Below are 25,956 nucleotides of genomic sequence, written 5' to 3' on the forward strand. Positions count from 1 at the left end.
AGTGAGAGGACTTTTCCTACTTATGAAACTCACAACCTGACTTTCCACCCCGTTCACCATCATACCATTTTCTGCATTGTCGACGTCTAGTAGTTGCCCACAATTTTGTGACATATTTATTATTCTATACAGTATAACATCTGCGAATAGCCATACTTGTGATTCCAGTTCTTTACTCGTATCATTTACATATATTAGAAAACATAAAGCTCCAATATTACTGCCTTTAGAAATTCCCCTCTTAATGATTACAAGATCAGATAACACTTCACCATCTCTAATTTCCTGAGTTATGTATTCTAGAAATATAGCCATCCATTCAAGTCGCTCTTTTGTCTACTCAAACTGCAGTCATTTTTGTCAGCAGTCTCCCATGATCTGCCCTGTCAAGTGCCTTAGGTAGGTTAATCGCGACAGAGTCCATTTGACCTAAAATATCTACAATATCTGCTTTTGTTTTCTGGAATTCTATAGGTTCAGCTTCAGGGGAATAACTTTTCCTAAACCCGGACTGACTTCTAAGGAGAACTACACTATTGCCATGCATCATAAAGAAATGTACTCGTTTATGTAGTTAAAAACATTTTATTTCAGCCCAGTACACTTATAAATTAAATACAGATCTTTTCAGCTATTCATTGGTATTCTTCATTTTCCTTTCAAGTTGACTGTTTCGCACATCACCTTCGGGAATAATTGCAGACGGTGATGACATTTGTTCCTCGCCCGTAAGTGATCACTCTGCTGCTCCATAGTTACTGAAAATAAATAATTATCTAACGATTGTTATTTCAGACAGGTATATAGCACAGGAAGCTGTATTGACAGCTCACATCACAACATAACAAAACGCCTAGATTTCCGGATGGTTACGATGGGTCATACACTAAGTGAGAATTGTACCGTTTTGGAAATGAAGGACCAGATGAAACCAATGTTTCTTTAGGATCAAAATTTGTAATTTTTAATGCTCGGGAGGCTGGCGATCATCTAGTAACATCTGTCGCCTCTGTGTTTAAAAATTACATTATTCCTTCATCCAAAGTTAATCTTTATTTATGCTGGGGAGGACCAACCCCGCCTCCCCACTGGGGGAGGCCCCAACCTCGCCTCTCCCTCCGGGGCGATCATCCAGTAACATCTGTCACCTCTGTGTTTAAAAATCATATTATTCCTTCATCCAAAGTTAATCTTTATTTATGCTGGGGAGGCCAACTTCGCCTCCCCCTCCGTGGCGATCATCCAGTAACATCTGTCGCCTCCGTTTTTAAAAATCTTAGTAGTCCTTCGTCTAAAGTTCATTTTTATTTATGCTGGGGAGGCCCAACCCGCCTCCCCACCGGGGGAGGCCCCAGCCTCGCCTCCTCCTCCGTGGCGATCATCCAGTAACATCTGTCGCCTCCGTTTTTAAAATTCTTATTAGTCCTTCGTCTAAGGTTAAGTTTTATTTATGCTGGGGAGGCCCAACCCGCCTCCCCTCTGGGGGAGGCCCCAGCCTCGCCTCTCCCCCCGTGGCGATCATCCAGTAATATCTGTCGCCTCCGCTTTTAAAAATCTTAGTAGTCCGTCTAAAGTTGATTTTTGATGATGCTTCTTGTTTAAAGGGGCCTAACATCGAAGGTCATCGGCCCAAAGTTCATTTTTATTTATGCTGGGGAGGCCCAACCCGCCTCCCCACCGGGGGAGGCCCCAGCCTCGCCTCCTCCTCCGTGGCGATCATCCAGTAACATCTGTCGCCTCCGTTTTTTAAATTCTTATTAGTCCTTCGTCTAAGGTTAAGTTTTATTTATGCTGGGGAGGCCCAACCCGCCTCCCCACCGGGGGAGGCCCCAGCCTCGCCTCTCCCCCCGTGGCGATCATCCAGTAACATCTGTCACCTCCGTTTTTAAAAATCTTATTAGTCCTGCGTCTAAAGTTCATTTTCATTTATGCTGGGAAGGCCCAACCCGCCTCCCCACCGGGGGAGGCCCCAGCCTCGCCTCCTCCTCCGTGGCGATCATCCAGTAACATCTGTCGCCTCCGTTTTTAAAAATTCTTATTAGTCCTTCGTCTAAAGTTAAGTTTCATTTATGCTGGGGAGGCCCAACCCGCCTCCCCTCTGGGGGAGACCCCTGCCTCACCTCTCCCCCCGTGGCGATCATCCAGTAACAACTGTCGCCTCCGTTTTTAAAACTCTTATCAATCATAGCACAACATTCTCATCTCAGTTATTGCTCTGCTTTTTCTCAAGTCTCCGCAATCCATAGATACTGTATTGGCATTGTAGTCGGTGATCGAAGACGCTGTTGAATGCTAATAGTTTCTCGTCTTGTATAAGATATGTAATTGAGGGCAACATCACATTCAGACGTATCTATTGAAGACCAGTGGAACAGGAGTCTCGAAACATTTGGTCGGTGACTCAACCACTACACGATTGCGGTTCCCAAACGGACGGCTTTTTAATGGTCAATATTACCTCGCTGTTGCATGAAAACTGTCGGTGAGACATTTCCAGACGTCCATAAATGCTCTCGATTGAAGTGTTACCAGATCTCTGGCATTCAGTGCGTCTAGAAAATCCGTGTAGTTAGAATCCAAGAATGTCGTTCGCTCAGTAGAACAGTATCGATCAGAATGTTAGCCTACAACAAAACAGAATTAACAGGTGCTCACATAATAAAAATGGGGATGCTACGTTGATCTCTAAGAGTCACTCGGCTGAAGAAATCCTGAACACCGCCAAAGTCGTCCGCTGTGAAGGCATGAGCATGTGAGAGGAGATACGGAGTCCATCTTCCATGAACTGGTTTGTTGTAAACCATATAGCCAGTCACAATGCTTCCTCGATACAATCAGGACAATAAGTTAAGTTATACTAGTGAATATAAGTTATGCCGTAGGGAAGTGGAAAGCTCATCCCCCAGTGGGAAACCACTGCAATCAGCCACCCGAGTGTTAGCGGGAAAACCATAACCTTTTGAGTTAGGAGGAAATGCCTACCCACAGTCACGAACATCTCGAGACACCTCTCGATCTCAACAATCGAGTTGTATATTTGTGGTCTTTCTCAAAAGATCACCACTAGTTGTATTTTCAACTTGTAACCTTGGCATGATGGAACACACGCTACCAATGCGTGTATAAGATATGTAATTGAGGCCCCGGACACACGTCCGGTTTCTCCAGATCGTCGGATTCTGGGGGATCGGGAACATCATGCTTCAGAGAAGGCTTGATGATGCTTGTTGTTTAAGGGGCCTAATATCAAAGGCCATCTGCCCCTAATGGAACGAGATATGATAGTTAAAATTTTAGAATTTATCCACTGACTAGAGTTTAAAAAATGGTTATGAAGAAAAATGAGTATGAGATTAAAACAACTAGTGGATCTGATTCGCAATGCCCTATTTCTAATAAAATAAAAGAAAATAGAGGAAACAAAGGAATAAGGCATTGCCTGGTACTACATATATATAACCATAATTTATATTAGACGTTAAAATAACCAATTAAAATACGCAACACAACCTGAAATGAAGTCAATGAGATAAAAGCGCAATTAATACAAATACACTAGGACAAAGGACATCTTTACACATGATAAAACAGACCACTATGCCTCATAAAGCGGATGACGATGTCTGCTGACTGCTCGTCATCTCGCAAGATAAGGGAGATTGTACTCGGGAGGTTAAGACTACGGCGCAGATCGACCAGGTCTACACACTCCGTAAGATGTGTACCAAGGTAAGATGATCGCCGCAAGTACATACCGGATGGGGTTCTCCTTTCATTAGATGCGAGTGAGTCAGGATATCGTGGCCGATCCGAGGACGACATAATACCATTGTTTCCCTCCGCGAAGCCCGAAGGGAAGTACTACATACCTTCGTTGTTCCTTTCATCGCCCTCAGCGTATTCGGAAGTGGAATGGCCTGCCACTCCATCTCCCAATGGGACATAACCAGATGTCTCAGCTGAGTGCGAATATCACTTGCTGGAACCTTGAAAGGCAACGGGGGCAATGTAACTGCTAATTCATTTCCCTCTACACCTATGTGGCTTGAGAGCCACATAAACGTGATCCTGGCGCCGGCATCCGAACACCCGGTCAGCAGATCCTGGACCCGCTGTATCAGAGGGTGCTGAGGGAAACAAGTATCAATGGACTGTAGCGAGCTCAAGGAGTCAGTACACAGAAGAAAGTGTCGGCGCTCATCGGACAGTGCGTACCGCAGAGCTTCACAGATGGTGTGTACACACTACAGGTTTCTGTGAGAGCAAAAGAAACCTGTCATTGTCGACAAAGAACGCACAGCCCACCTTCGTTTCTGTCCTTGAACTATCCGTGTAGACAACGACTGAACCTGGATATCGGCCAACAACGGACAGGAAGAGCCTCCGATAAATCGAAGGGTCCCTGTTTTCCTTCGGGCCATTGTGCAGTTCCAGGATTATTTCAGGTCGTCGTACTACCCACGGAGGAACCCCACTTGGTTGTCTGACAAGGCAAGGAACCGAAGGTACGTGAAACAATCTGTAACTGCTATCCAAGCGTATTCCAACCGGCCGCGTTTCTCGAGGACAAGCAGCCTACAGCAAACGGTTGCCATCGTTGAACACGCACGGATATCTTGGATGAAGTGGCATCTGTCGCAAATTTGCAGCCTCAGAGGCGGCACACCAGACTCAGCGAGCAGGCTGGCAACGGGGCTTGTACGGAAAGCTCCCGTCGCCAACCTAACCCCGCTGTGGTGGATGCTTTTCAACTTCGCAAGGACGCTTGGTCTTCCTGAACTATATGCTGCATTGCCGTAGTCTAGCAGGGATAAAATATGTGCCCTATAGAATCGTAGGAGCACCGTGCGGTCACCACACCAATTAGTGCTACTAAGAAACTCCATGATATTCAGCTTCTTAGTGCATTGCACTTTTAACTGCCGCACGTGTGGCTCCCACGATAATTTTCTATCGAAAAGGAGCACAAGAAATCGGTACGTGTCAAGAACTGGAAGAACGACATTTCCTAAATAAAGCTCAGGTTGTGGATGAAGAGTACGGAGCCGACAAAAATGGACAACAAAGGACTTTGCGGTGGAAAACCGAAAGCCATGTTCTAAGGCCCACTATTCCACTCTCCTTAATAGCTTGCTGTTTTGTCGCTCTGTGACTGCCATATTACGCGAGCTATAGTGCAGAGCAAAATCGTCCACATACAGCGACGGTATTACTGGTGAACCTGCAGCAGCGACAATACCGTTTTTGGCAATCGCGAACAGAGTGACACTAAGGACCGATCCCTGTGGAATTCCATTTTCCTGAACGTGGTATTGCGAATATGTCCTCCTTACTCGGACACGGAATAGACGGAGGGACAAAAAATTCGCAATAAATACCACTGATGCAGGACCGAAAGGGTCAAAGAAAACAGCTACCAAATGCTGTTTGCGGAGAAATGCATCCTGGAGAGAGCTCTCCACGCGTACCGAGTGGTCAGTGGTCGAAAAAGCGGCTCGAAAAACCACATTGGTACTCGGAAAGAGTCCTTGTTTCTCCAGACACCACACAAGTCGGCGATTTACCATCCTCTCAAATAGCTTACACAGGCAGTTTGTAAGACAAATCGGTCTGTAACTTCCTGCATACTTAGGATCTTTGTCAAGCTTAAGGACAAGAATGACTATGCCCTCTCGCCACTGCGACGGAAAATCTCCCTCTATCCAGATTCGGTTGAACACACGAAGGAGATATAGTATACTATCATCACTAAGGTGTTTCAACATCTAGTTATGGATGTTGTCTGGTCCAGGAGACGTGTCCTTGCAAAGCGCTAAGGCACTGCGGAGTTCCCACTCCGTAAAGGGCACGTTGTAGTCCTCTGAAGCTTGAGTGACAAAACTAAGGTGATGATGTTCTGCCTCCCGCTTCAGAGCGAGGAAATCACGATGGTAATTCCCGGAGCCAGATACATCCGCTAAATGACTAGCTAGATGGTTAGCAATCGAGAGTGGGTCAGTGGCGACACTGCCTGCAATGGAAATTCCCGGTACAGAAGACGATCCTTGGATACCCGAAATACGTCGAAGCTTAGTCCACACTTGAGATGATGGAGTATGTGAAGCCATAGACGACACATATCTCTCCCACGAAGCCTTCTTACTTTGGCGAATAAGAACTCGCGCTTTAGCGCGGAGTTTCTTAAATGTTACCATGTTGGCCACAGTAGGCTGTCTACGGTAACGTTCATGAGCGCGACGGCGTTCTTTGATAGCTGCTGCTATTTCTTCGTTCCACCAAGGAACGAGTTTTCGGCGAAGAGTCCCCGAGAAGAACGGAATGGACTCTTCAGCAGCAACAAGAATAACTTGTGTGATGTAAGTTATTTCCTCGCCGACGGTCCGCCTGATATCGTCGTTAGAGACAGCTAGTGATGTGTACTTTGGCCAATCAGCATGTTTAAGAATCCATCGAAGCGGAGCCTCGACGGAGTTTTGCTTCAAAAAAGTAAGGAAGATGGGAAAATGGTCACTGTCACAGAGATCATCGTGTGTATTCCACCGAAACAGCGGAACCAACGTTCGGCTGCATGGACTTACGTCTAGGCAAGAATATGTGCCGTAACGTACACTGAAGTGAGTTGGTTCCCCTGTGTTCAAAATACATAAATCCAGCTCTGTTACTAATCTTCCCAGCTCTCGTCCCCGGGGGCAAGGCGTCTCAGAGCCCCATATGGGGTGATGGGCGTTAAAATCTCCCAGTAAGAGGGAGGAATAATAATAATAATAATAATAATAATAATAATAATAATAATAATAATAATAATAATAATAATAATAATAATAATAATAATAATAATGGATCCGAAAAGGATAACTAAAAGAATCTTCGACTATTTCCGTAATAAGAAAACCAAGCCGAACTGGTTTAAGGAAACTGAGAAGGACCTACGAGAATTCCAAATTACAGAAGAGTTGCTTGTAGATGGATCTGCAAAGAAAATAACCAAAGATAAAATGTGGTTTCAGGACAGGGTGAAGCCCAAGCGACTATACAGAATTTCTGAAGAAGAGAGGAAGGCAAGATCTGAAAGAATGAAAAAGTACTGGGAGGACAGGAAAACACGACTCACTAACCATTGATTGATCTATCGTACCCCAAAGAGGGTGAAACGGACAATAATAATAATAATAATAATAATAATAATAATAATAATAATAATAATAATAATAATAATAATAATAATAATAATAATAATAATAATGTTATTTGTTTTACGTTCCACTAACTACTTTTTAAGGTCTTCGGAGACGCCGAGGTGCCGGAATTTAGTACCGCAGGAGTTCTTTTACGTGCCAGTAAATCTACCGACACGGGGCTGTCGTATTTGAGGACCTTCAAATACCACCGGACTGAGCCAGGATCGAACCTGCCAAGTTGGGGTTAGAAGGCCAGCGCCTTAACCATCTGAGCCACTCAGCCCGGCGTAAGAGGAAGGGAGGTGGAAGCTGATCTATAAGATCAGTGACATCATTTATGTTAAGAGGCTGGCTTGGTGGAAAATAAACGTTACACACTGTTGATATAACAGGCAGCGGTACCCGCACCGCAATTGCTTCCATTGGGGTCCTTAGAGGGACCTCTTCGCTATAAGTATCAGAACAGACAAAAATACCCACGCCACCAGACGCCCGGTGGGCATAATATCGTTCTGTCGAGTATAGTCTGAAATTTCTTAAGACCGTATGATGACCTGGTCTGAAGTTTGTCTCCTGAATACAAACTATACTCGCTGCGTACTTACTAATGAGCTGACGTAGCTCAGCAAGATGCCTGTCATAACCGTTACAATTCCACTGTAACAGTGCCATAGTGTGGGTGTGGACTTCTGTGGTTTAGGTTAGTAGCAGCGTAATGCTACCTAACCTACACTCATATCCCCGCCGTCGATTCTTGTTTAGACGGGCTGGGAGGTGATTTCCCAGCCCTGGTCGACGATGCCGCCTCCGCCGGCTTAGGCGCGGCTTTCGCCGACCTCTTGGGGGAAGGAGACGTTGTCTTCTTCCCCTTATGTGCCGGTGTAGGTTTCTTAGCCGGCACAGGCTTATTGGTGGTCGAAGTTCGGGATGGACCCGCCTTCGAGCTCGTTCTCTTTGCGGCGTTGTTCACAGGAGCAACTGCCTCCTTGGGCGCAGCGATCTTCTTGGAAGGTGTTTCAATAGAAAATGACGAACCTGGGAGAGTCTGTGCTATCATGCTGAAGTCTAGTGTCTTGGCCGGTGCATTCAGAGAATTAAACTTACGGCGCGCTTTCTGGTAGGAAAGACCATCCAGGGTCTTGATCTCCTGGACCTTTTTCTCACTCAAATAGGTCGGGCAGTTCCGATCTCGAGGAGAATGAAGACCAGAGCAGTTAGTGCACTTGTACGGAGTTGTGCACTCCCCCGCGCCGTGTGCTACTTTCCCACATGTACCACACACAGACTGATTCGAGCAACGAGATACCATTTGTCCGAATCTCTGGCGCTGATAGCATCGCATAGAAGGCGGGATGAATGGCCTCACATCGCAACGATAGGTTGTTACCTTGACTTTCTCTGACAACACTGACAATTTGAAGGAGACTATGAACTCACCCGTAGCAACGTCTTCACCGTTGGCTTAGCGTGTGATACGCCGGACGTGGGTCACGCCACGGTGCTTCATGTCTTCCATCAATTCATCGTCAGTGTTCAGAACGAGATCACGGTGGAAAATAACTCCACGGACTAGATTCAAGGTTTTGTGCTCTTCCACTTTGACGGAGATGTCGCCAAAGTGGTCGCACTTAAGCAACCGATCTGCTTGGAGCGCAGTGCTCGTCTTTAGAAGCAAACCACCAATGCGCATTTTCTTAAGATCCTCAAGTTCACCGTATAAAACTTCAATGTGTCGACTGAATAGAATCTATTTCACCAGCTTGAAATCGTGCCCATCGGTTCTGGTAGCAACCAGGAACCTAGGGAAGCTGGAACCCAGACTAATACGCTGCACTTGTTCCCAAGGCGTTGCCCCTCTTAGGGAATCAAAAGTTAAAGACTTGGGTAGCGAACTACCCGAGGTGGCAGGCGGAAGTGTTTCGACGCCATGACCGAAATCATCCTCCCCGAATGCCACCCACTCCGATCAGGGGTCTCTGTAGCCGTACCAAGCAGCCAAGGCAATGCCCACCTGGTCATAGCCGGTACTGCCCGGGGTCCGATGTTGGACGATGCCTAATACGGGAGGACTGAGGCAATGAGCACGAGGACTCCTCCTTCCCCCAGTCAGCCGCAATAGCATGTACCCCATAGCGTGTACAGAGCACTAAATATAGGGAAAAATAAATAAAAATAATAAGAATATGTCCTTTTTGCATTCGGCTGTGCGGGGACCTGTGTTGTCAGGCGGATACTACTGCCCGGGTACATGACACTCCCACCCGCCGCTTCCTGGGTGGTTACTGACACGAGCAGCACGCACATGAAAATGTTTGAAATGGTCTACAACTAACCCTCGGAAAAACAATAAAAATTAAAGAGGGGACCATGGCCACATGACTCTTTTAGTCGCCTTCTACGACAGGCAGAGATTACCTGTGGATGTACTCAGCCTCTCCCATCCACAGGAGGTCCAACACATTATACCAAACCGCAATCCGTGTCCGCGCTTAGGTCACCCCTTTTAGTCACCTCTTACGACAGGCAGGGGATACCGCGGGTGTATTCTACATGTGCGTCCCCCACCCGCAGGGGGTCTTCAGAGAAGGATCGGAGCTTCTCAAAATCTCTTCGCCCCCAAAAAAGGAACTTCCTTGGTACCATAAACATCAACAACCTGCTGAAAACTGGAAAGCTTAAACAACTGACTGACGCCCTGGACAAATTTGATATTCAAATCCTAGCGATCCAAGAAACCAGATTCCAAGATGAGAACCACTTTGACTCTGACACTTTCTGGATATTTAAGGGTAAACCAGCCATAAATATCAAAGGGTATTTACTAATACTCGGGGCGGCCTTTGCAGTAAGGAAAACCATCTTAGATTCAGTTATCGACTTGTGCTTACAGTGAAATCAAGCAACAAAGCATATGCCTTGATAAATGCCCATGCCCCCACTAACATAGACAATAAGATAAATCCACAGAAAGTAGAAGACTTTTGGGAACTGCTTGAAGAAACTACTAGCAAGATCCCTAAACATCACTTTAAATCTTATTAGGGGACTTCAATGCAAAGGTTAGCAGAGAGAAGAAATACAGATCATTTGTAGGACTTCATCCTGCACATCGGCGTACCAACAAGAATGGAGAACGTCTAATAAGCTGTTGTACATCATTCATGCTGAGACTCGTGTCCACGCACTTTATGAGACCTTTACTTAAAAAGAAAACTTGGAGATCACCTAACCCATTACTAGGGGAATTCCAGATTGGTCATGTTGCTATTTCCGTAAAGAATAGGCCTGAGATTCAGAGTACGGAAGGAAGTACGCAAATCAAGGTTAGGTTCCAAACAAACAGATCCAGACCTAAAGGCAACCGATTTCCAAGAGTAGATCCGAACTGCCTGAGGAATAACGCTGACGTTTACGTACGTGACATACACGATCAAGATCTTACGGTGTGGCCGGACATTCGCAACACATTACAGTCATCAGAAATGAAATTCGGACAGCCACCCAGAAAACGTAAATACAGATGGTGGAACACAACCTGTGATGAAGCTATCAATGACAGAATCAAAGCATGGAATCAATGAAATGGACACCGAACAGTCGACAGATGGGAGAAGACTCAAAAACTGACCTCAATAACAATCCGCCGTGAAAAAAACGTACATACGAGAAAAACATACTCGCAGATATAGAACAGGATTTCCAGAAAAACAACACTCGGAATTTCTACAAGATATTCAGTAAGGACTAATCAGGATACAAACCACAAATATTAAGTTTTCGTTGACCTAATAGATCACTAGAGACAAACAGTAAAGAGAACTGCAAGATACTGGTTGACTATTTCCAAAATCTACCGAACTGCGATCCACCAATTGAAAGACTACAGTTTGAAAATCCTCCACCAAACCCAGACTCACAGCCCCCAACAACTCAAGAAATAAAAGAGATAATCCAATCGTTCAAAAATAATAAGGACCCTGGGACGATGGCATAACTGCAGAGATGTTGAGAATAGGAGGAGATGATCTCATCAGAAGAATTCATACACTCTTAACAGAAATATGGGAGGCCATGATGATTCCGAAGGACTGGAAAAATGCCATTATCCACCAGTTACATAAGAAAGGCAATCGAGTGGACCCCAACAACTACGGAAGCATATCCCTTTTACTCGTTATATATAAGGTTCTATCTAAAGCGCTATTAAACAGAGTTGAACAACAAAAAGATCATTTGATTGGTGAATACCAAGCAGACTTTAGAAAAGGTAGATCGTGTTCTGAGCAAATGTGGAGTCTGAAGACGACATTAATGGAATGACACACCGCAGTACCACCACATTTCTCACATTTGTGGACTTTAAGAAGGCGTATGACTCTATCGACAAACTGTTGTGGACATCCTAGGAGAGCTAAGTGTGGACAAGAAGACCACAGAATTAATCCTCCAGACTCTCACTGACAACATCTCAAGTGAAGTTTCTAGGTGAACTATCAGAGCCTTTTGAAGTGCATACAGGAGTTCGACAAGGAGATGGCCTCTCCCCGATCCTTTTTAACTTAGTGTTAGACAAAGTCATTAGGGAGTGGAGAAAAGAAATTGAAGGTATAAGCACTGGTATCGGGGACAAAGAATTAACATGAAGTTCCTAGCTTTTGCTGATGATCTATCTTTACCAATACTGGTGAAGAAACCAGGTTATGCCATAGAAAAGTTACATGAGATACGGTAGCATTAAAGACAGGCCTCCAAATATCGTATGAGAAGACTCATGTCATGGCTAATGGACACCAGAACATCCAAAGATCCCCACTACAGACAAATTATGGAATAATCATACAGGTCCCTTCCTTCAAATATCTACGAGAAATTATTGTACCATCCGGATAGGGCAGGAAAACTAATTCAGAAAGAGCCACCAAGCTCCTGAAAGCATACCGAATAACACGGAATCACCACAGTAAAGGAGTGATGTCACGAAATGCAAAACTTCAGCATTACAAGACTGTTGTTCTTCCGGAAGCTTTGTATGCCTGAGAAACTACATTTCTAGGAGGCCACTCTAAAACTGATGAAATTGAAAAACAAGAACGAAAAATTCTAAGGAAAATATATGGCCCCGTTCATGTAAATGGTATATGGATCAAAAGAAAAACTGTAGATTTGTACAAAACAATGGACAAGCTCACAGATACCGTACGCAGGAGACGATTGAAATTTTATGGCCACATCTGTAGAATGGACGACACTATATATATATATATATAAAACCTGCTTGGCATATTTAATTCAAAGAAGGTCAAACAGCTGGTTAGAGGAAATAAAGCAGGACTTAAAAGAAATGAACATCACAGAAGATACCATCAGTGATCACAAGGCTTTTGGAACTCTGGTTGCAAAGTACACGTTCGCAGAAAAGGCTAAAAGAACCACAGTGAAACAATGGACGGAAGAACGCAAGAAACAGCATAGCGAGTTCATGAAGAGATTTTGGGAGGGGAAGAAGAAAGGTAAACCATCACCAAGCTAACAAGTTCCAACGCGCTCTCTAATAATCGGGCATAACGCACAACAGAATAATCAACGTTTCATTTTCCAGAAAAACCAACAATGCACCAATCCTGAACATACATCATTTTGTGCTTGTGAAACCGTACTCCCTTGTGATGCGAAGAAGAGCTGAAATCTCACCGAACTTATTTTATACACTTTCTTGATCTCGTGTTCATACATACCAGTGAAAAATACCTTGTTGTTCCTAGAACATGCAATCCTCTTCACAATTAGCACAGAAAAATACCTTGTTGATCCTGGAACATGCAATCCTCTTCACATTTAACACAAAACAATTAAACTCACTTCCCGCACAAACAATTCATTATTACACACTGAGGGTCCTCCTCTATTGATGCTGCTGTTATAGATTATGTGCGGACCACACAGCAAACGTAGAGCCACCTAACAATATATCATGAAAGGTGTCGCATTTTGCTGTTTATATTCTGACATAATATGAAAGGCACTCATATTTATATATTATCCTGATGCTATTTTCATAAATACCGGTGAAAAATACGTTGTCAACTACTTACATGCCACCTGATGTGCAATTCAGTCGTCAGTTCATGAACGCATCTCCTAACAGTGTTATTGTACTTTGTATTATTTCATCATGTTGTACGTGTATTTATGTTTAAATAAACTCGCTCATTTTGGTCAAGTTAATGATTTGTATCTGATAAAAATTCTCACCGGTAGAAAACAAAGTGTGCCAGTTTCCTCGGATACGAAATAACATTGTTATTAAATGAAGGAAAAGAAGTGATGAAGTCGATTCATTCCGTAAGATCTCCAGCTGCTTGTAATCAATCAGCCAATCAATTAATCACCAATAATGAGTACGTCCCCCAGGAAAAAGATTCCCTATCAGTTGTTTACGTAGTTTTCTCTTAAGGCGACACTCCGGAGATAAAAATCGATATTTTGGTCATTTTGGTGAAATCTTTTTATGACTGAAATTGAAAGAATTGAGATTCCTTTTTCTTGTCACGAAGTTATTCCGCTGAATTCAAACAATTTATCAGTGTAATAATGCTTTGTTTGCCAACTGTAATTTTACATTTAAATCCCACGTTTCTCCCATAATATTCTGCTAAATGCAATAAAATTAGTATGGTATATGTATCACAGCTACGTATATTAAGAAACCTGCGTATGGAATTTTTGATTGCAGAATTTTTCTCAAGTACGGTAGTAGGGATTTTTAAGTCCAAAATTTTCGAACGTAAACATTGCACTCCCGGTCTAGGAAGCCAAGAATAACGGCCGAGAGGATTCGTCGTGCTGACCACATGACACCTCTTAATCTGCATGCCTTCGGGCTGAGCAGCGGTCGCTTGGAATTCCAAGGCCCTTCAGAGCTGTAGTGCTATGGGGTTAGCTTTTGGTTAGTTAAAAATTACACAAATTTGTGTACGATATATCAACTTATATAAATCATGTGCAGAAAAATCGATACGTAATGCTTTTAAAAGAAGTATTATCTACCTAATTACGAATTTATATTAACAAATTTCATGAAAAAAATGAATTAAAAATTCAAAACAAATTATTTTGAAAAACTATTAAATGCATTTGAAAGAAATATTCGTGATATCTCTACTTTTATGTAGGTGTCATTCCCACAAGGTTTCGTGGAAATCCATGCATTAGGTAAAAATATCTTATCATCTCCCGAGTGTCACCTTAAATTTTTTTGAATGACTTGGGAATTTATATCGATTATTTCCCTTGATACTTTGTTCTAATCCCTGACTCCTCATCCTATAAACTGTCCCAATTTGTCTTCTTGAATTCCAACTTTATCTTCATATTATGACCTTTCCTACTTCTAAAAGTCCCGCTCAAGCTTAATCGTCTACTAGTGTTATTCCACGCCATCTCTGAACTGACAACTCTAAGCATACCACACAGTTGACCATCTGGCCTCTTTACTCCCAAGTCTTCCCAGTCCACAATGTGCAACATTTTAGTAACTCTACTCCTTTGTCGGAAATCATTCAGATGAAATCGTGCTGCTTTCCCGTGGATCGTGTCCAGTTCTCGTATCGAGTAGTCCTGGTGTCGATCTCATACACTGGGACAATACTCTAATTGGGGTCTTAGCAGTGACTTACACGCCCTATCTTTTACATACTTACTGTATGTATGTTAGGTATTCAGCCCGAAGGCTGGTTTGATCCTCTACAGCTCCACCAACAGCTGTCATAGACAGCCTAGGTGTCACTGAGGAGGCATACTAGGGAAGTGAGGAGTGAGGTAGTTTCCCGTTGCTTTCCTCACTGAGCCAGAAGTTGCTATTGCATATCAGTCTGCCAAGCCCACTGAAATGCATGCACCAACTGACCCTATGAGCGATATTTTCACACCATTCATAACAGGGACTGGCTGCATAAGGAATGGCATTACTGGCATCGCTCATACCTCGGTCACTTTCATATTGTCAAAGCCAAGGATGAGACTGAGACAAGTCAATGAAAGTAACAAATTTATTCTAGCCAATACCAGAAGACATAGTGCACCGTAAACACTACATCCTGCCAGCAAAGGCATACATACTTACTATAACCCATAAATACTCTCGTAACTAGAGCCTGGAAGGTGAGGCATTTATTTTATGCTAAAATAAGCTGGCAAATAAGCACTTAACGTTTAGAAACAGGTAGTAAAAATAATTAAAATAGATGATGCTTGTTGTTAGGGGCCTAACATCTAGGTCATAGGCCCCATAATTCAAATAGGCATTTATAATGATAAACATGGGCACTATAGTTATAAAGATGCTTTAATGTAAGCTACGTAGCTCACATCTGCATCACATTTTACTACTTAATCTTACATCCCCCTGTGGGTGGGGATGATATACTAACGTATGTCGTAAGAGGAGGTGAAAAGGGGGACCAGAGCCTCTCAACTTGAGAGTGTGGGTTGGCGACCACGGTTCCCCTAGCTGAGTCTGGCGCTGCTTCCACTTACTTGTGTCAGGTTCCTCGCTCTTACCTTTCCTGTCTGACCTCCCTTGGTCAACTCTTGTTCTTTTCCGACCCCGACAGTAATAGGTTTGTAAGACCTAAGGAGTCTTTCATTTTCACGCTTTTCGCGGCCCTTGTCTTTCTTTTGCCGATATCTTCATTTTTCGAAGTATCGGACCCCTTCCATGATTAGTGTTAATAGAGGATCGTTACCAAGTTGTCCTTCCTCTTAAAACAATAAACACCACCAACACTTAGATTTACGTAGCAAGGACGGGACCTGGCAACCCTCTCGGCCATTGTGGAGTTTACAGTAGAGATATGCATAATACGAAAAAATATTGTTTGTGTAAATGTTATTTTTTATCTATTAAGTTAAAATGGTGTTTTCTTTATTATTAATAGAGTACATTGGAATTATATATTTTTTCTTTTCGTTGATTAATTTTAATACATAAATAACAGCAGAAATTATCCACAACTTAAAAAAGGCAAAAAAAGACATTAAACTAACAAATAGGCTACGGAAGATAAAATAGGCAAAAAAAAAAAAAAAAACAACACAAAATAATAGGGGGGGCTTGGGCTCGTTGCAACAGGGGTAAGTTGCAACACTTATGTTTTGTTTGAAAATTTCCAGTCAAGTGCTGCCACACTGTGACAATACATGCAACTGCTCTAGACCTGCAGTCTGAGTACGAATGTCAGAAAATCCGGTCATTTTGTATTGTGTTCTGACATTTAGTAAATTTTTCTGCCTGGAGAGTAACTTTTCCTGACATTGTTATTTTATTCAGTATATAATACCGTTTGGAGTTATTATTCTAGTTTTATATGAAAATGAAAGGAAAATCATTGTAGTTCAAAACTGCAATAAGTGCTTTAGCCTCCGTTTTGTTATTTGTGAATTACCACCAATTCCGTCAAGAAATGTGTAACGGGGCATGTTGCAACAGATGTTACAACTAACCCCTGCTGTATGCTGCTTAATAGATATTATAATAGCTCTCTTACAGTAGCATTTGTGGGCGTGTAGCTGAATGGCGTAGCTGCTGGATTCTTACCAAGGAGGGCGCGGTTCGAATCCCGGCCAATGCTTGTGGGATTTTTGAAATGAAAAATCTCGTTCCTGTGGTTTTGATTCCATGAAAAATTGGAGGTACCGTGACTATGATCACGATATCAACAGTCACATAAAACTAGAAGCTTAGCTTTGACTTAAACGTATTTCTTGATAACTAGGTAACATTTAATTTAGTAACTGTTCTTATAGTTGTGCGTATTTTAATGCGAAATTCGAGCGGAAAAGAGAAATAGGTTTGACACCGTTAGAGGTGATGGAGAAAGCTGCAAAACTCGTCTTTGATAATAAAGGAGACGGTGTTTTTTCAGTTAGTAAAATTTCGAAACGTTCAATATCCACTATTCCATAAGAGAGGACGGAATCCAAGACTTTGCGCTATGCTTATGGACACTCTAGTAAAAACAGTATATTGAGAAAGACAGAGCAAAAAAGGAATAGCAAGAGAACAAGTAATGATCTGGCAAACTGCGGCTCAACGAAAAGAAAAACTGTATCTAACGGTAAAAGGAAGAAAACATTTGTGGATTCCTGTTCAGAAGACGACTGTTATTGCCTGAATCCGGGGACATGTATAAAAAAGGGGAAGTTTGGTCCAGTGTGTAGTGTGTGAAGTGTATACTGTACAGTGTTGACATTGGGTGTGTGCTAAAAGCAATCCAAAATGTATCCGTTTACACTCTTCTAACAAAGATGAAGGCTCACATTGCGTGTTTCACCATTTTACGTGCACTCTTGAAACTTACCGCTCAAGCGGGGTACATTTGCAACAGGTGACACTCATTTTTCAATTGTCATTTTGAGTCACATCATTATTTTCAAATTATTTTAAAAATGGCGTATTGGATAGAAAAAATATAGAATATCTCCCGATTACTTTTAGTTTCAACATGAACAAACATTATCTTAATTTTAGAAAATTCAAATTATTGTTGCAACATGCCCCTGCTTTCCCTAACTCGTCCTACCGTTCCCAAACGTACGGAAATATGTTTGTCTCTATGTGACACTTTGGTATGTCCACCCAGGCAAAAAAGGCATTTTTAACAACCTCGTTTATATGATTACCGCAATGAAGATCATTCCTTATATTAACACCTAGGCACTTACAGTGTTCCCCATGAGGCATTATCACCCCAGAAACATAGACATGAAAATTGAGAGCAATTTTCCTCTTGGTGAAACTTTCAGCTTGACTTTTCATCCCATTTACCATCATGCCATTATCCGCTGTCCATCCTACAACATTGTTGTTCATAATCCTGCAACTCATTTACTACTCTGTGCAGTATAACATCATTCGCAAATAGCCTTTTCTGTATTTCCAACTCTTTACTTATATCATTTAAATATATATAAGAAAACCTAAAGGTCCAATGATACTCCCCTAAGGGACCCCCTCTTAATCATTAAGGGATCAGATAACGCTTCACCTACTAATTCTCCGAGTTCTATTTTCTAGAAATGTAGCCACCTGATCATCCACTCTTTTGTCTAATCCAATAGCCCTCATTTCCATCAATAATCTCCCATGATCTAACCCATCAAAAGCCTTGGATAAGTCAATAGCGATACAGTCCATTTGACCACCTGAATCTAATATATCTGCTATATCTCGCTGGAATCCATAAAATGAGCTTTGCTGGAACAATTTTTCCTAAACCCTAACTGCCTTCTATCAAACCAGTTAATAATTTCTCAAATGTGCCTAATGTAATCGGAAAGAATTATTTCCAGATCTTACATTTGAAGCCAACTGACATGTAATTATCAGCTTTTTATTCTATCTCTATTTCCTTTGTACACAGGGGCTACTATAGCAACTCTCCGTTCATTTAGTGTCGCTCCTTCATGCAAAAAGTAATCAAATAAGTATTTCAGGAATGGCACTATGTCCCATCCCATTGCCTTTAGTATATACTCAGAGATCTTATCGATTCCAGCTGATTTTCTAGTTTTCAACTTGTGTATTTTATAGCAAAATGTCTTTGTTATTGGGGGGGGGGGGTAAATTTCAATACTTCGTTGGTATTGGTCACCTCCTCTGCCTGGACATTGTCCTTGTGGTCAGCAGTCTTTGCGTACTGCTGACCGAATACTTCTGCCCCCTGTAAACCTTCACGTAACATTGTACCCTTTATTCCAAGTCTTCCCAGTCTGAAGTTTGCAACAGGGGAGTGCAAATGTGAAGCTTTACTGTTTGTTGCATGGATGATGTTGCAGTGGGGAGAGTGACTGGTACTTGCGAGGTACTGAAATTTACCTACGATAAAGACATTTATAATAAGATACAAACTCAACCTTCTCTACCTAGACATTATCCTTATAACCAATCATCTTTACATACTGCTGCCTGATTTACTTCTCCTGTAAATATTCACATATGTTAGTGTTACAAAATACCGAGCTCGATAGCTGCAGCCGCTAGTACCCAGTATTTGGAGGAGGGTGGGTTCGAGCCCCACTGTCGGCGGCCCTGAGGATGGTTTTCCGTCGTTTACCATTTTCACGCCAGGCAAATACTGGGGTTGTAATGTGGGCCATGGCTGCTTCCTTCCAGCTCCTGGCCCTCTCCTGCCCTGTCGTCGCCGTGAGACCTCTTTGTGTCGGTGCGACGTAAAGCGACTTGTAAAAAAAAAAAAGCGTTACAAAAATTTTTCAAACTTTGGGCTGGGAAGACTTGGGAGAAAGGAGAAGAGCTGCTCGACTAAGCAGTATGTTCCTGTCAGTAGAAAGTAACATGGAACTTCATTAGAGGACGAATAAAAGTTTGAGCGGTGTTTTTAAAGCCGGCCGCACGATATAGGGGTAGTGTGCCCGGCCAGGTCACAGGTTTTTACCTAGATCTGAGGGCTGGTTCAATGTCCACTCAGCCTACATGATTACAATTGAGGAGCTATCTGACGGTGAGGTAGCGTCCCCGGTCTCGAAAGCCAAGAATAACAGCGGAGAGGATTCGTCGTGCTCACCACACGGCCCCTCGTAATCTGCAGGCCTTCGGGCTGAGCAGCGGTCGCGTGGTAGGTCTTGACCCTTCGAGGCTGTTGCACCATGGGGTTTGGTTTGGTGGTTGGAATTCAAGAGGACAAATTGGGGCAAATATTTGTAATAATAATAATAATAGTAATGTTATTGGTTTTACGTGATAGACATAAAGCTGAAAATTACAGGCCAGTCAGTTTGACATGCATTTTATGTAAGCTTTGGGAAAGCATTCTTTCTGATTATATTAGGCATGTTTGCAAAATTAATAACTGGTTTGATAGAAGGTAGTTTGGGTTTAGGAAAGGTTATTCCACTGAAGCCCAACTTGTAGGATTCCAGCAAGATATAGCAGATATCTTGGATTCAGGAGGTCAACTGGACTGTGTCGCAAAAATGAGTGAAATGGACTTAACAAAAGAGTGACTGAATGGGTGGATCTGTTTCTAGAAAATAGAACTCAGGGAATTAGAGTGGGTGAAGCTTTATCTGTCCCTGTAAAAATTAAGAGGGGAATTCCTCAAGGCAGTATTATTGGACTTTTATGTTTCCTTATATATATCAATGATATGTGTAAAGAAGTTAAATCAGATATAAGGCTTTTCGCAGATGATGTTATTCTGTATAGAGTAATAAATAAGTTACAAGATTGTGAGCAACTGCAAAATGACCTCGATAATGTTGTGAGGCAATGGTATGATGATAAACGGGGATAAAAGTCAGGTTGTGAGTTTCACAAATAGGAAAAGTCCTATCAGTTTTAATTACTGCATTGATGGGGTGAAAGTTCCGTTTGGGGATCATTGTAAATACCTAGGTATTAATATAAGAAAAGATCTTCATTGGGGAAATCACATAAATGGAATTGTAGATAAAGGGTACAGATCTCTGCACATGGTTGTGAGAGTATTTAGGGGTTGTAGTAAGGATGTAAAGTAGAGAGCATATTTGTCTCTGGTGAGACCCCAACTAGAGTATGGTTCCAGTGTATGGGACCCTTACCAGAATTACTTGATTCAGGAACTGGAAAAAATCCAAAGAAAAAGCAGCTCGATTTGTTCGGGGCGATTTCTGACAAAAGAGTAGCGTTACAAAAATGTTGCAAAGTTTGGGCTGGGAAGACTTGGGAGAAAGGAGACGAGCTGCTCGACTAAGTGGTATGTTCCGAGCTGTCAGTGGAGAGATGGCGTGGGAGAACATCAGTAGACGAATAAGTTTGGATGGTGTCTTTAAAAGTAGGAAAGATCACAATATGAAGATAAAGTTGGAATTCAAGAGGACAAATTGGGGCAAATATTCGTTTATAGGAAGGGGAGTTAGGGATTGGAATAACTTACCAAGGGAGATGTTCAATAAATTTCCAATTTCTTTGCAATCATTTAAGAAAAGTCTAGGAAAACAACAGATAGGGAATCTGCCACCTGGGCGACTGCCCTAAATGCAGATCAATAGTGACTGATTGATTTACAGTTTTCGGAGACGTCGACATGCTGGAATTTACTCCTGCAGACCTTTTACGTGAGGCTGACGTGTTTGAACACCTTCAAATACCACCGGACTGAGCCAGGATCGAACCTGCCAAGTTGGGGTCAGAAGGCCAGCGCCTCAAGCTCCTGAGCCACTCAGCCTGGCAATTATTTATTTATAGGAAGATGAGTTAGGGTTGGAATGATTTACCATGAGATGTTCGAAACATTCCCAAATTCTTTGATTTTTCAAAAGAAAAGGCAAGGTAAATGACTAATAGGGAATCTGCCACCTGGGCGACTGCCCTAAATGCAGGTCAGAAGTGACTGTTTTATAGGAAGACCAGAAGAGTTTGTTTTAAATTTTCTCTTACACTATTGATTATAGGCCTATCTCCACTAAACATCATATTTAGAGTTTACTCATCCATGAGCAGTTTTCGATGTACATATCATGTAAAAATCTCAAACAAACTGTGGGTTTCTAGGAAGACCAGAAGAGTTTGTTTTCTATTTTCTCTTACACTATTGATTATAAGCCTATTTCCACTAAACATTATATTCAGAGTTTACTCATCCAGGATCAGTTTTCGATGTGCATATCATGTAAAAATCTCCGAACAAACTGTGGGTTTATAGGAAGACCAGAAGAGTTTGTTTTCAATTTTCTCTTACACTTTTGGTTATAGGCCTATCTCCAATAAACATCATATTTAGAGTTTACTCATCCAGGAGCAGTTTTCGATGTGCATATCATGTAAAAATCTCTGAACAAACTGTGGGTTTATAGGAATACCAGAAGAGTTTATTTTCAAATTTTCTCTCTCTCCTTTTTTTTTTTTTGCTATTTGTTTTACGTCGCTCCGACACAGATAGGTCTTATGGCGACGATGGGATAGCCTTAATTAAGGTACAGACCCAGGATTTGCCTGGTGCGAAAATGGGGAACCACGGAAAACTATCTTCAGGGCTGCCCACAGTGGGGTTCAAATCCACTATCTCCCGAATGCAAACTCACACCTGTGCGCCCCTTACCGCACGGCAAATTCGCCCGGTCAATTTTCTCTTACACTATTCTCTACTTCTCTCCATATCTTCATACTTAGAGTTTACTTATCCAGGAGCTTGTTTCGATATGCATATCATTCAAGAATCTCTGAACAGACCGGGGTTTCATAGGAAACCGGAAGAGATTGTGTTAAAATTTTATCTTGCACTATTGATTATTTCTCCGCCAACCCTCATATAAAGAGATACTCATCCAGGAGCAAGTTTGGATATGCATCTCTGAACGTACTGGCTTTTTTTATAGGAAGACCAGAAGCGTTTTTCTTTCTATTTTCTCTTACAATATTGTCAATTTATCTTCGAATTTTCATATTTAGAGTTTACTCATCCAGGAGTAAGTTTCTACTTGTATATGCATATCATTTCAGAATCTCTGAACGTAATGGGCGTTTACAAGAAGACCAGAGGAGTTTGTCTCGAATTTTCTTTTACACTACGGTAATGATTATATCTCGACGAAAGTTCATATTTAGAGTTTAATCACCCAGGAGCAAGTTTCGATATGCATATCATTTAAAAATCTCTGAATTGACTGGGGGTTTATAATCAGATCAGAAGAGGTTTCCTTTTTCTATTTTCTCTTATTGACTATATCTCTTCCAATGTTCATATTTAGTCTTCTCATCCAGGAGCAGGTTTCGATATGCATATCATTTAAAACACCGCTCAACCTTTTCCGTTTACAAATGTCATTCCATGCCATCTTTCCACTGACAGTTCGGAACATAGACCTTTCCTGCCCAAAATTTGGAACATCTTCATAATCTCATTTTTATTTTTTTATTTTTGGAAATCGCCCAGGACAAATCTAGCTGCTTTTCTTTGGATCTTGTACATTTCTCGAATCAAGCAAATCTGCGGGGGTTCCATACACTGGAACCAATCTCTAATTGTGGTCTTACTTGTGTCTTACATCCTTTCATTCATTCTTTCTTTCTTAATCCATTTTACCCTCCAGGGTTGTTTTCTCCCTCGGACTCAGCGAGAGATCTCACCCCTACCGCCTCAAAGGCAAAGTCCTGGAGCATGAGACTTTGGGTTGGGGGATACAACTGGGGAGAAAGACCAGAACCTCGCACATGCGGCCTCATCAGCTATGCTGAAGAGAAAGCGGCCGTGGCTCTAAGTTATGTACCATCCCGGTATTTTCCTGCAGGAGAAGTAGAAAACCACTTCGAGGTTGGCTGAGTTTGGAATCGAACCCCGCTCTACTTAGTTGCCCTCTCGAGGCTGATTGGGCCCCTTTCCAGCCCTCATACTACTGTTCAAATTTCATGGCCGGGCCTCCGGCGATGGCAGCTAATCACAGTAATCACTAAACAACAAAGCTGGACTACATCTTTACTACAAAACACAGGCTTAATCCTGGATCCATTTAACCGTCATCCTGGTTTTATCCTACCCAGAAAAATCTGGGAGTCAGCAACTGCGAACCCTTACTGTGACAGTGCAGACGTGCCCCAGGCTCTCCAACATATCACTATGGATTGCCCACTCAGGAAGTTCAACGGAACAGTGCAGAACACCCTTAAGGCCACTGATGAAGCTGTAAAAATGGTTGAGCATGTTGCACATTCAACTCTGACCTAATAATAATAATAATAATAATGGCCTTACGCCCCACTACTGTAACTACTTTTACAGTTTTCTGAGGTGCTGAGGTCCCGACATTTAGTCCCGCAGGAGTTCTTTTACGTGCCAGTAAATCTACCGACACGAGGCTGACGTATTTGAGCACCTTCAAATATCACCGGACTGAGCCAGGATCGAACCTGGCAAGTTCGGGTGAGAAGGCCAGCGGCTCAACCATCTGAGCCACTCAGCCTGGCTCTCTATATTTTAAGACTACTCAAATATGTATATATAATTGTAAAGTTTTTAATCATTGTTTGTAAGCTTGCATCCTTTTTTCTTTATCAGTTTACCCTCGAGGGTTGATATTTCCCCCGGACTCAGCGAGGTATCCCATCTGTACCGCTTTAAGTGAATATAACTGAGGAAGAGGAGGACCAATACCTCGCCTAGGCGCCCTCACCTGCTATGCTAAAGAGGGCCTTGTGGGGTGATGGAAAGATTGGAAGGGATAGACAAGGAAGAGGGAATGAATCGGCCGTGGCCTTAAGTTAGGTACCAACCCGGCATTTGCCTGACGGAGAAGTGGGAAACCACGGAAAACCACTCTGAGGATGGGAAAGAACCCTCCTCTACTCACTTAATCTTCCTACGCTGAGTAGACCCCGTTCCAGTTCTTGTACCACTTTTCAAATTTCGTGACAGAGCCGGGAATCGAATCCGGGACTCCAAGGGTGGCAGCTAATCACACTAACACTTTAGTTTAATGTAGTTGAGATAACACCACCCATTTCTCAAAGAATTTATCAGGCATTGATATGACTGTATGATATGAATAAAATTAGGTACAGAGAAAATTATTGGCGTAGAAATACAAAGTTGTAGAATAATGAATGATCATCAGAAAATTCTTCAAAATCAATGGATAACATGTTATGTTACGAATGTGCACCTCTTATAGTTGAGATTAGCTTTTAATGGCATACTTTCCTCAAACATTTTACCCGACTGCCTGTTCTTTTTTGAGGTGTTTGACACAGTTACGAAAGAAAACGTTTCCTCAACACAGGTCGATGATAGTAAAGGAGTATTAAACTTTAGAAAAATATGTTTTAATTACTGGACTTTGGTTTAAGAGATCTACATTGTGACATTCTTCAGAAAAGAACCTGCCAATCTAACGCTCTGCCTTAGCTTGAGATTGTCCAAGTGAAGAACTATTGTCCAGATGTTATAAAGTTAACCTTCGTTAAACGTTCCTTGGATTCGATCTGTCTTAATATTTATTTTTAATTTTTTTGCCAGAACGTAAATAAGTAACTTCTCTAACTGAGCTTGTTTGTTGTGCATAGAGATGGCTGAAAAATAACATTGGAGTTACTTTGTCACAGCTACATGCCTGTCACTGTTACAAATGTAAAGAGGACAAAAAATAACAGGTTACCGAGTAACGGCAACAGAATAACGTACTAGTAAAAACAGTAACTGGGAAGTGAGAACTGTCACTAATAGCAGCTTACACACACAGAATGTGACCTTCCGAGTTCAGATACAATAATTAAGAGATGAAAGTATATGATTTTCCACCTGTTCAATACAAATTCAAATGTGATATACAATGAAATGTCACATTTTATTCATAAATATTAGGGACCGGTTTCGGCATGTCTGTGCCATCATCAGCCTAGAGTTAGATACACAAGGACACAAGTAAATTACACATGTCAATACACAAATAAACTTTCTAACATATTGGCAATTCATAATAGCGTTGATATATACACAATTTTGAATGTATAAAAACTCTCAAATATACCTCTTATAAAATTTACGATAAAGGTAAAATGATCTATTTACAATTCTGTGATATCTATTACCTAGTGATGTTTTGTGTTACAATTGTGTGTTAAATAACAAAAGATGTCTTTTAAAACACTTCTGTCTGAACAGCTTATACATTTAATAAAAATTTGGGGTATTGACATTCCTATAGTATTAAAATTTAAGACGTTCTATCAGTAAAAATACTCATGTAAATAAAATTAGTAACAGTGTCCAGTATTGTTACATTGTAAAAG

At 41.9% G+C, this 25,956-nt stretch overlaps 1 protein-coding gene across 1 annotated transcript in view; it reads right to left on the reverse strand.

Annotated features, from left to right (window-relative positions):
* Window positions 1-636: 636 nt before the first annotated feature.
* Window positions 637-25,956, reverse strand: part of LOC136866399 (pumilio homolog 3) — a 152,819-nt gene continuing 127,499 nt past the window's right edge. The window contains exon 12 of the mRNA XM_067143322.2: window positions 637-758. Coding sequence (XP_066999423.2) covers window positions 737-758 — 22 coding nt within the window. The 3' untranslated portion in view covers window positions 637-736. The remainder of the gene's footprint in view (window positions 759-25,956) is intronic.

This window comes from Anabrus simplex, chromosome 3 (assembly GCF_040414725.1).
Source record: "Anabrus simplex isolate iqAnaSimp1 chromosome 3, ASM4041472v1, whole genome shotgun sequence".
In the NCBI taxonomy this organism is placed as follows: Eukaryota; Metazoa; Arthropoda; class Insecta; order Orthoptera; family Tettigoniidae; genus Anabrus; species Anabrus simplex.